At 41.8% G+C, this 12,356-nt stretch overlaps 1 protein-coding gene across 2 annotated transcripts in view; it reads left to right on the top strand.

Moving 5' to 3' along the window:
- Window positions 1-12,356, top strand: part of LOC144792068 (uncharacterized) — a 211,900-nt gene that overhangs the window by 147,388 nt on the left and 52,156 nt on the right. For both annotated transcript variants that reach the window (XM_078666915.1, XM_078666916.1), the window contains exons 12-13: window positions 2,242-2,376; window positions 5,179-5,317. In XM_078666915.1, coding sequence (XP_078523041.1) covers window positions 2,242-2,376; window positions 5,179-5,317 — 274 coding nt within the window. The remainder of the gene's footprint in view (window positions 1-2,241; window positions 2,377-5,178; window positions 5,318-12,356) is intronic.

A 12,356-nucleotide genomic window follows, 5' to 3' on the forward strand; every position in this document is an offset into this window, starting at 1 on the left:
CTGAGGCACAGCCTGAAGTGCAACTCAGATAAGTCTGAGTTGCTTTTCTTCGGCTGTGCTCCTGATCCGGACTGGAAGTCCTGGTGGCCCCAGGACATGTTTCCCCCTGAGCAAGCATCTTCCCAAGCAAAAAATCTGGGAGTGCTGCTTGATGATGCGCTCTCGTTTAGTCCCCATGTTATGGGGCTATCGGGGAAATGTTTTGGCATCCTCAAGATGTTGAGGAAATTTCTTCCTCTGTTGTCCGTACAATATCGGAAGACAGTAGTGCAGGCGTTGGTGGGATCTAGATTAGATTACGCCAATGCACTCTTTGCAGGTCTGCCCAAGTATCTGCTGGCCAGACTGCAAGTTGTGCAAAATTCGGCGGCCAGAGCTATCTTCGGCCTGCCAAGGAGAACAAGCGCACAACTGCTTTTGAATAGGCTGCATTGGCTGCCTATTTTGAAAAGAATTAGATTTAAAATTCTGACGCTGGCCTTCAAAGCCCTTCACTCCATCGGTCCTAATTACATTAGGAAGCGGATTGCTTTCTATGTGCCTCGGAGGGTGTTACGATCTGCTGATCTGGCCAAATTGGAGGTGCCTCTGGCTAAGCGTGTTCGGATGGGAGAACGAGCCTTTCAATTTGTGGCAGCCCGATGTTGGAATGAGCTCCCTCTCCCTCTACGCAAAGCTACGAACCTCCTGGCGTTTAGGAAAGAGTTGAAGACTCTCCTCTTTTCTGCGTAATTCTTTTGATAACTGTGCTGCTCCTCTATGTGTCTGTAGATCTCAGGCCTCTTTGCAAAAGCGCCGGGACGCCCCCTTGGGCAGCCGTGCGCTCAAAAAATAGGCCTTTAACATAACATAACATAACAAATGTAAGTCTCAGCCCAAGGCACCGACAAACTAACAGAACTTATAAAAGACATAAAGATATGGCATAAAAAGACCAAAAAAGCAAAACTCCAGGTTCACTGAACCAAAACAACAACCAAAAGATACCTATACAAGTACCTGAAAGGTGAAGGGAAAGAGAGTTTCCACAGTAGAACACCGCTGAAACAGGACTGTCCGTCTAAGTAAATATCATAAAATGGATCATCAGGCTGCAAAAAAGGCGCCATAAACAAGCAGGGACAGATAATACTGTTACAGTAACAAACAACTTACTGTAATGGCAGAAACAGCTTTCAGGACATACAACTGGGAGACACAACTAGTGTCTACAAACTGCACGAGGTCTGCATGAGACCTACTCAAGCTTGTGGGGGACGCAGGATAGAATTTACCCCTAGCACAAGGTGAACAAGTATAAGAGCACACAGTACCCTTAGAGGGCGAGGAGGCAACTCCAGAATGGGAGTATACCTGAAGGGACCAGAGAAGGAACCCCCTGTTGTAAGAACATGAGCCTGAGAGTTCAAAACAAGGAAAACAGCAGGAAGAATCCACACCTGCTATGGCTGGGTCCACAATAAATACAGGTCCAACTTGGAGATGAAGAAACTAATCCAAACACGTACACAGACAAATTTCCATGCATCCAGAAGAACTGTGCATAAGAGAGCCAACGGGTGATGCGTGTACGCCAGTCATGCTCACATCCATAACGTGAGACAGATGAGAAGAGCTGGGAACTGAAGTCCACAGCTAGAGTGAAGGAGAACAATGGAAAAGCCTAAACCGGAAAATGTATTTCTAGGCAAGAAAGAAAGTCTCACAACCCCAAAAGACTGTCACAGATCCGCTGCAACCACAGCAAATACAGATCCAAAGAGGAGACAGAGAATTCATTGTTATTGTGATTTATATATTGATATCATTTACATTGTACTTTATGGTCTGACTTGAAAGCTCGGCATCACAGGAGAGGGATTTTGGCTCTACCCACATGCTAACGTCTATGCTTCCACAAAACAGTGGTTGCCCTCCATGCAGCTGTGGTCATTTTGTATATTTATCCAGCTGCCTGAGCTTGAATTTACAAGTAAGGACTGTTCCACGCTCAATAAAGATTGTGAAAAGAAAGGAGAATGAAGTGGTAATGCAACATGGTTATCGATACTGAAGAATAATTAGTTGGGCATCCTGCCTAAAACATCCCCCTGACTGTTACCTTTTATTTTACACTGTGAATTCTCTGAGCTTGGAGAGGTAAGGTGGGATTCAATAATCTGCACTTGAAATCTGCACTATGTGTTAAAAGTAAATAGAAGACAGGTTTGCCTTTAATAATGTCTTCTCTCGTTATCTTAGGATATATCAAAAGCAATAAAGGTTTCTATCAAGAAATTTAAGAAAATTGATAAGCCTCCTGGGTGTAAGAAGTTATTGCAGTATGGAATGAAATATAAATTGATGAGTTTTCCAGAAGCTGAGATAACTCCTGAGGTATTTTCCTTTTTGATATTTTGTATCATATTTTTTTTTGTTTTTTTGGGGGGCCTAATGCTTAAGTACTTTAAACCACCGCTGGTGTGCATGAGTTCCCACAGTGCTAAAACCAGATTGGCCACATCTGACATGCACCGTGACAACCCAAATTTACAAGAACCAGATGTGTATCCTCTCTTTCTGATGTAATATAAAATGCAAAGGTCTTTCTTAGAAGTATTTTACAGCTGTAGCTGGCTGTGTGTTACAGGATGTGCATTGTTGAGTTGGGACTTCGCAGCATTGGTATATACCTGTATATTGGTGAACCCTCACACACCACTCATAATTAAGAAATGGACCAGTTTGAACCATCAAAGGTCAGATGTTTAGTGACTATACAAAAAATTATGTTACTGAAATAGAAACTGAATTGTTTTATTTTCATATAATAAATAATAAATACTTGACTGACTGCTTCCTAGAATATGGATGCTGTAAGCTGTATCTCTTATTTGCAAGAAAAAACTACCCCTTTTCAATGGGAGAAGTCTGTATACAGGACAGTGGCCAGTGACGCATCTATGCAAGTTGGTGCACTTATTACTTTGAACTTTATGCAACTCGCCTTAAAAGTTTGATCCCTGACAGGACTGTATATAGTCTTTCTGCCCATGTCACTAAAATGAATAACATAGGGTTATAAAACCGGTTAGCAACAGTACAAGACTGTATTTGGTATTTGTCAGAATATCCCAATATGATTCAGGGATATAGGCTACGCTTGCTGCAGTCTAAATGGCTAGAATCAAATGGTGGAAAATCCATAACGTAAAAGTTGTACCCACTTATAACAGTGGGCGAGATACAATACCTATACTGTTTCTAGCTAGCCCTTTAACTTGTTCTCTGATCTTGTGGCATCGCACTGCAGTAGAAAACATCATTCTGTGTTAATAGGAAGCTGCTAGTATAGAGGATAGTTCTGTCTTCACTACTGACACTCCATTATTTTTGTATTGCCCATAAACATTATCGTCTTCAGCTTCTCTCTGGTGTGATGCTGTAATGAGGTTCTATTCCAGATGCCCTTCCATGCGGTGGTAGGTATTGAAGTAGACATGTCAATACTGATTGCACCAGCACAGAAAAAAAAACTATTTGTACCATCAGCTTGGTTCCACTTAACTCCATGTTGAGGGTGTATGGAAGAGAGATGGGGCACCAAGAATGACAAAAGTGGCAAAACAGGAAGGGTAAGTGGGAGGCACTAGTGACAGGAAAGTGTGTCTACTTCTTCTGTTCTTCGCGTGGTCTTAACTGCCTGTCCAGACATCATTGGCCAGGCTGGGGCTTCCAGCAGGCAAGGACAATAGCAGATATTACCTGCCTAAGCTCAACAGTCTAGAGACATCAACAGCACAAGTCCATAAATGTCCAAGTCCTGAAGATGTTCAATGAGCTACAGGGCAGAGCCTGCTGATATTCATAAAGCCAGACATTTATGGAGATGGTCACTTGCAATCAATGCTCATGTAGTTTTTATAGATCCTGGTTCAGGTCCTTTAAAATTTGGTAGTGCTTTTCATTCTAGCTGTTCGTTGTTTAAAATGAAGTATGCTTATTTAGAAACACTTTCGCCTGAAAGAGTTTGCAGTGGCGATAAAGCTTGTAAAATCAGGAAGTTGTTTGGTTTTTCGCCTTCATAAAAGTATGCCTGAGGCCAATATTTACCGCAAAACAAATGATTTATGGGAGATGTTTCTTGAACAAAACTTTCTGAATTATACTTTTTCCATGGAAAGAAAGTTTATCAAGGTTCCCTCTTCATAAGCTACTTTGTTTAATATGATTTTGCACTCAATATTTTTTAACTACTCAGATTTTGTGCATATTTAACGTAAGCTATTAGCTATTACAATCTGATTGTAAGAGCACTAAAGATAATTCTAAATAAACGCTAATATCATTCAGTTAAAAGATTTTTTGCATATTTTGGGTCCGTTTTTTGCATTACGTTTCAAAGAGGGTTATATAGATTTTAGTGTACAGCTATTCCTCGACTAATGTAGTGTAATTCCCGCCTGCCTCACTGACCTTTTGCCTCTATTTAGTCGGGCAAACTGGCATGTTTTATGCGGGCGGAGCCTATTCTGGCTGTGCTGATAGAAACCTTACACTGATTGCCCCATGGACTTGTAGCCATCTGTCTAAGTCCCTCAGACTGACCATCATTCTGAGATACTTTTTTTCCTGTTCAGGACCGTCAGGCAAGTCCTAACAATGCAGAACAGACAAAAACAAAAATGACCCCCATCATCCCGGAGAAAACTTCCAGGGTATCATTAGTTTTTAAATTTTTTTTAAAAAACAACTCCTTCTTTTTGGAGTTTATTTTTGAAAAACAAAAAAGTTTGGGGGAGTGGTGGAATGAAACATGGTTGCCACTGAGAACTGGCATGATAGGAGCCTTTATAGTAATGGCTCCTCTGAAGGCACTGAAACTATTTCTAGTTGACATTTATATGGCAAACATGGATCTCATCAGTATTAGTGCAATTTACCGTGTAATGTTCAAAACCCTAAATGATCCTTCTGGTTAAAGGTAAGCCCTAAGTTTGTGACCTGTCTCTGCAGCATGTGCAACCTCATAAAATGCTAAATTGTGTAGACCTTGGCTTGTACCTTCTGTCAAACACACACATCTATGTATGATTGGCCACAAAGTCTGTTGTGTACTGATACTTTCATAAACAAACATATATGAATGCGTAAGCTTACATTTATTAACATATTCCAATGTGTGTGTGCATTTTTTAGGACTTTGAATTCCACGATGATTCGGTTACAAAGCTCAAAAATTATTACGAAGTTTATTTTGAGGAACCAGTGGAGTTTAAGCTGTCTTTAGTTGAAGCGGAGTCAGAGGAAATAGTATGGACATCAAAACTCCGGGCCTGTAAGTATTGTCTTCATTTGCAGTGTGTTAGTTGAATATTTATGTACTTCATAGTTTGCAATATTTTATTAACCCTAGTAGCACATCTAATTCTAGTAGCCATTTAGGTCGTACCTTTATAGGTCTTATTGTATCTTAGCAACTCAATCCAATAAATTGGTTTGCAAAAAAATGTGTGCCTAAAGATGAATTACAAAGTTTTATTTTAAGTTTTTTCAAATTAATAAAGTGAATCATCATGGACGGCTCCAACAAGTGCAGAGCCCCCCTATTCCAGGTGGTCAAACACAGTGCAAGTCTTCCTTCAAACCCACTGATGCCAGATTTGGGGGCCATTTGCAAGTGCCCAGCAATCCCAATTGGGCCGTAACAGGAGTGACCAGCCCCATCAAGACATATGGTAAATCTGCAGGTCCTGTACCCTTCCACCGACATTCCAAAGAGTAAAAAGGAATCACCAAGAGAATCAGGACCAGAATTACAGATTCTCCCCGGTAATTCCCCATCACTAAGGAGATCTATTAACTTTACCCTTGTAGAGTTATCAATATGGCAAACTTGAATGTACCAGAATTCAAGGCCTCATAATCAGACCGCAAGTTGACAATTGCAATTTAACAAAACATCCTCAAATGAACTACCTTTAAGCCATCCTCAGACACAGAGCTCACACAAATCCATACAGTCCTCAAAGCCACTGCATACACAGATTACAGCATGTCTTTCACATCTTGAAGTCTCTCTATGTAGACACACTCTTCCTCTAGGTAGAAGAAGCCTCGTTCACATTGTGTTTCCACAAAATACTCAAAATGGGTCAAACCATCAGACTCCAGAAGAGGCAAGCATGGACCCTGACTAGCTTCTCATCTACTGACCCATCACTCACCTGCCATTCCTCTGAATGCTAATTGAGAATGCAGTTACCATCCAACTGCTAAAATAATTCACCTGTAATCTCATTTTGCTCAATTACCAGCCTGACTTTAGATCATGCTGCAGCACCAAGATTGACCCATCCAAGTTTTGGATGCTGTTCATATGAGAAACCATGGTGTAACCCTTTCTCCTGGTCAATATTTACTTCGCAGCAACCTTCATCACAATCAATTGTCAAAGTCTAATCAACATCTTCGCTGCAAACATAGGATTTGCAGACCCTCCACATCAGTACTTGTTCTGTCCTTATGACCAATGACAACTTTTAAATATGGGCAACTACAAATGTAAGCAGCAACCTGTTTCCTATAGAGTCATTGAAGAACTCATCCTTTACTCCATCATCTCTAATTTTTATAAATGCTAAACATTATCCTTGCCAATCATAGACTCGTGGTCTCCCACCATCAAATATAGGACTGCCTTGCCTTGCAGCATGTGCAGCCTCATAAAATGCTAAATTCTGTAGCCCTTGGCTTGCACCTTCTATTCTGTAGCCCTTGGCTTGCACCTTCTATCAAACACACACATCTATATATGATTGACCACAAAGTCTGTTGTGTACTGATACTTTCATAAACGAACATATATGAATGCTTAAACTTTCATTTATTAACATATTGCAATGTGTGTGCGTGCATTTTTTAGGTCATAGACTCATGGCCTCCCACCATCAAATCTAGGACTGCCTTGCTTCTGTCCGAACATTAATGTCAAGGGCGTACCCAAAGCTTACCCTGACGGCAACCAAATTCACTCTCTTCTGTAACAGTATCGGGCTGGTTCTGAGTCAGGAATGGCTCTTCAATAAGAAGCCAGCAATGCCACTCTCCATAGACGGCAAAAGACTTTGATTTATCATTGGTAGTGACCTCTTCACAACAGCAAAAACATCCCAGAAACCCTGGGATCATCTTTTACTTGTACACAAAAGCAGAGCCTAATATTTGTATCACATTTTCGAAAAATGCTTTCCAAACCCTGGCCGTCTCTCACCTGGATGGTTACAACACCGTAGTTGTCATTGTCCCAGACTTCTCATTTTCTCAACTGATTTGTGTCTGCTTGAATTGTCCTTGACTTATCCAAGGAATATACCCATGAATCATTCCCATACAAGTAGAATACCATCGCTAAACATCACTTGTTTTACAGTATTGACTGACACAGCAGCCTCCAAGACTGAAAAACTATCCACCTTAACAGACCAACTCACCACAAGGAGCCAGAATATAATAAAACCCAAAATAAATTCATGTAAGAAAAACACATTCATAGAAAGCCAACCTACTCAAAGCTTCAAGGATCTAAAACAGCATCCCTTATTACATCAGACTTGCACTTCACCCTTAAAGTTCAGATAATATAAAGTCATATTAATTCAAGAAGCACCTCATCATTCACTGATACTACCCCTACCCAACTCCTTCAAACGTTCAGTTCAACAACAAAGACTCTCGGTTCTTCCTCTCTCCGTGCGTATTAGACATGAACTCGAAATGTCCCCTGTACCTTTCTGTACTCAACTTAAAACCATTCCCTACCACACTCCCAAATGTAGATAGATTACTGCTATTGTTTCAATAAACGATGGTGCAATATCCACACTTTCATGGAACATAGTCATAGTTGTCATATTACATTTGAATATTATATGTACTATTGCCATTAAAACCACTTAAAGGACTACATTAGGTGTTTGACAGTCTTGGGAAACTCCACAAGAGTGCAACTCCTAGAATGGATCTGGGAATTGTATTCTTCCAGTTGTGGCTGGAGGATCAAGTGGTCCTCGTTTCACAGCTTTGCATGAAAACCACTTCACAGTATCCCTGATGTGGTCTAATAATTGTATATTTGTGGTGTAACTGGTGCATCCATATTTCTAGCACTAAACAAATGAGTAATTACCAAATGTGTTGTTCCATTTTCTAAAGCATCATCAGATCTGAATAAGTTACACTTTGGATTCTCCATAGAAGATATTACCAATTTGCAGTTTGAAGAAACGACCTTAAGACTTTTTTATTCTACAACTGCTTCAAGCATTTTTCCATCTACCAATGAGGTTTTTTAAATAAGGTGCCAAATCACATTGTAAGAGGAAGAATGAACTGAAAGTGATTATAAGCCAAACTTGTATAATCAGACACCTTTGAGAGATTTGCATCATAGAACACCCCAGTGAGAACAGAGCAGCAGTTAGCATTATAGCTGAAGTTGAACAAATGTCCTATCAAGAAGACATGAGACTTCTGGTAGTATGTGGAGGTGAACCAAGCTGGGAAAAGAATTGATAAAACATTGTGGCAGCAAATTGCATAGGTCTTTAAAAAAACAGCAAATGTGTAGTCCAAAACTCTGGCAACAAACCTAGCATGGCAATCACACACTTCAGGTGCAGGATAAACCTTGTGATACCACCAAATGACCCATAATACCTCATGCGACTGAATTCCCCATTCCTACTGCTCATCCTTGAAACAGGGATCATTGAGCCATGTCTTTACACTTGACATTTGGTTACATGTTCAGATCGTGGCATGGCCAACTCAGTCTTATATCCTTCTGAGGTGAGTACATTGAGCATCATTGCATAAGCGGATAGTAACACTTGATATTTACAACACTTGCAAAAAGCAAAACTGTGGCGTTAAGTGATGTATAAAAGGCAAGTTGTTATTGCCATTAATTGCTCCCCGGCAGCCATGATTCAAGAGATGTCCTAACTAAAATGCAGTCCACAGTACTATATTATGTATCCTTCCGCTCTGCACTAATCAGAGTGTGAGGTGGTATCAACCTATAACATACAAAATATCTGAAAAAGCGACCATAGGTAAATCTCTAAGCAGAGCTGTTTTGTGTTCCTTCACATGTGAAGACATTGATAATTAACGCTAATATTTTTATTAATTCTTTGCATACTTTTCTTTCTAATTTCACATTTCTTGATGGCATTTAGCCTGCACGAGGTGATTGTGGAATAATGGAGTACAACATTGCAGCAGAGAAGCCAATGCTCGGTTCAGTCGAACATAACATTATTAAAAGAGAAAAGCTTAACCTCAAGTGCAGGACTTGTGGTTACACATTTGGCAGGTCATCCATTATGCCACCCATCCAAACTAACCTGTAGCTAAGTACTGTAATGTGAACAAAAATAAAGAAAAAATGAACTTGTCAGATGACATTGACACCAGGAGAGATTGGTAAACGTTTAAAGTGATAGAACCTGAATGCCTTCCTCTAATTAGATCTAATGAGTGAAAAAGGAGAGACTAACCTAATGTATGGTGATTGTATTTCCCCTGTGAAACTGGCATACATTTCAGGCAGTCTCCAATAAAACCACTCACCGTCACTCTCTCGTGCTAGTGACACTAACCCATGTGAAGGGGAGGCTCGGTCTGTCTTCATTTTCCAGAGTGCAAGAAACCGACAGGCTATGGACTGTTGCTCTGATGAGGAAATTAAATTAAAATATTTTCGGGACACCTGTTTATTTTTAGGTCTGACTTAAAGGCAATTTACCTCATACCATGGCTTTCTAGAGGGTCCTTCAGGCTTTTAGCTTGACACATAACTGAACTTCCTGGCCCTGGGAGCCTACCCACTGGTACTAAGCCTCTACATGGCACAAAAGTGGGACAGCTGCCGACTGCAGCTCTCCCTCCCCTGGTCCAAGCAGAGGCTGAGCAGCGTATTGTGGTGGGTCAGCCCAGCCATGGCAAGGAGTAGAACGGGGCTCATTAGAGTGGCCAAAAGAGAAGGCAGTCACTCCAGTCCTGGACACCACACAATTATGGCCCAGAAGAGGGTGGTGGTGGAGACATCTCCATTAATGACTCCTATTCCTACTTTATCATAAGCTGGAGTGGGAAAGGCAACCTCCCTGACTGCAGCCCATGACAAAGTGGGAAAAGGAGGAGTCAGAGATACTGCAGGAAGGCAGACTGGTCTCCTGATATTTCCTAGACCTGAAGTAAGAATTTCAATTATGGCCATGGCCTGCAGTGCTCTCTGCGCTTCTGCAGAGATGAAGTAGGGCTGCTCCTCCATATACCAACACGTGCAGAGGGTTTCACTGCTTTTGGTAGAGTCAAAGCTGAAGGGAGGTGCAGGCAAGTCGAGCACCAGATAGCTCATTACACATGACTAAACAGTGCAAGAAGCCTCTGCGTGGTTTACTCAAGACTAAGGGGCTGTGAATACGTAAGATCATGAAACCAAAAAGCCTGCCTCTCTGAGCAAGCTTTTAGGTTTAAAGATCTTGCATATGCGGAAGCCAGTACTTTACCTAGCAGACTAAGATCCAGTGGTGCTTCATCCATTTGGGCATTTGTGTTGTGCCATGGCACTTTCTTCACAACCCCTTAGTCTTTAACTACTAAGGGCCTGAATCTGATGTGGTTAGGAAAGCATTCCCACCTAGGGCCTGATTCTGATGCGGTTAGGAAGTCCTCCTAATGGCATTTGCTCCTTCCAAATCGGATCAGGAACGTGTCTTCCCGATCCTGGCCCAATTATGATGCGGTTAGGAACATATGCTCCCATTGAAGTCAATGGGAATCCAACCAAATCGTATCTGGAACCATCCGGATGCATTCTACTCCGTTAGTCGGACTCTCCCGATCCGAGTGGGTTGGAAACCATTTCCAAACCGATTTGGTCGGGAAGCTTTACAACCGGCATCGGAATCAGGCCCTGAGTATCTGTATTAGTAATTATTATAAACATCCCTCCCAGGCAATTCATTTTGTTTTGTCCAGAAGGTTAATGTTGCATTTTTTCAATTAATATGCTAAAAAGCTTTCAAAGCTTTATGAAGCCAGATTGATCAAAGTGAATGTGTGTAAGGTAGTGTGGTCTCAAACAGGTAACCAGTACTTTATATATAACATAGCGTCCATGGTAAGGAGCGCAGTATGTCTTCATGAAGTGCAACTTGTGGCATTGTTTCTCAGTTTAGGTATTAGAGAAATGTAGGCCTCACCTATTGCCAGGATCACCTTCCCAATTTAGTAATAGTTCTCTTCAAAGGAAATCCTAGAGTAGTCTGCCTAGCAAGAACCCGGCTGCAGCAACATTGCATCACGATTGCCAGCAGGAAGGACATGAGCCAAGAGGAATGTTATACCTAGATTTTAAGTTGGCTGCAACCTTCTCCAAACTACAAGTGTGTTCAGGGACTACTGGGGAATGTGGTTCATTGTTGGGTTCCATCTTCTAGTGCATTCGCCACACATGCAAAGCTTCAAACCAGACAGCACCGATAAACTGTGGTGACCACCAGCCTTTAATTCCTTAGATGGACGCTAATGGGTTTGAAGTATCGCTTAAGTATCGCCACACCCCGCTCTCCCACCGAGTCTTAAGGGGTAAGACATACCTCCTGACGTGTCTCCTGAACCTTTGCACAAAAAGCAGCAGTGATAGAAACTTTCATACAAGCCCCACGTGCCGTTGGGTTAGCAAGCAAAGCAAATGAGCCCGACCCTCCGAAGTGGAAAACTAGGATTTTTTCTCATCCAAGAATATTTTGATTAAAAATGGGGTTAAATTGGACCAATCAGGCTTCATGCCACACCAAAACACGGCTCTTAACCTCAGGCGGGTTCATGGAGTGCTGGCTCCGTCGCTTTCAGAGCTGGCAGTAATAATGTCACTTGACGCAAAAATGGCTTTCGACTTGGTAGAATGGCAGTACCTCTTCGCAGTCCTAAGCCATATGGGTTTTGGCCCTAAATTCCTGGCATGGATACGACTCTTATACGCTGAACCAGTGGCTCAGGTAACAACCAACGGCCACATACCCCATACTGTAAGACTGGCTAGGGGAACACGTCAGGGCTGCCCACTATCGCCGTTGCTGTTTGCATTGGCATTGGAACCATTGGCGACCTTAATTAGGACGACCCCGTTGCTAAAAGGAATTAGCTGGACGGCGGGATGGGAAGATCGCATCTCCCTCTACGCCGACGACATGCTGCTATACCTAACGGACCCCGCCTATAGTATACCTGAGCTTCTCGAAATTTGTAATGCACATGGGAAAACATCAGGTTACACGATAAACTGGTCCAAGTCGGTTCTCTAC

Source organism: Lissotriton helveticus, chromosome 11 (assembly GCF_964261635.1).
Source record: "Lissotriton helveticus chromosome 11, aLisHel1.1, whole genome shotgun sequence".
NCBI classification, from domain to species: domain Eukaryota; kingdom Metazoa; phylum Chordata; class Amphibia; order Caudata; family Salamandridae; genus Lissotriton; species Lissotriton helveticus.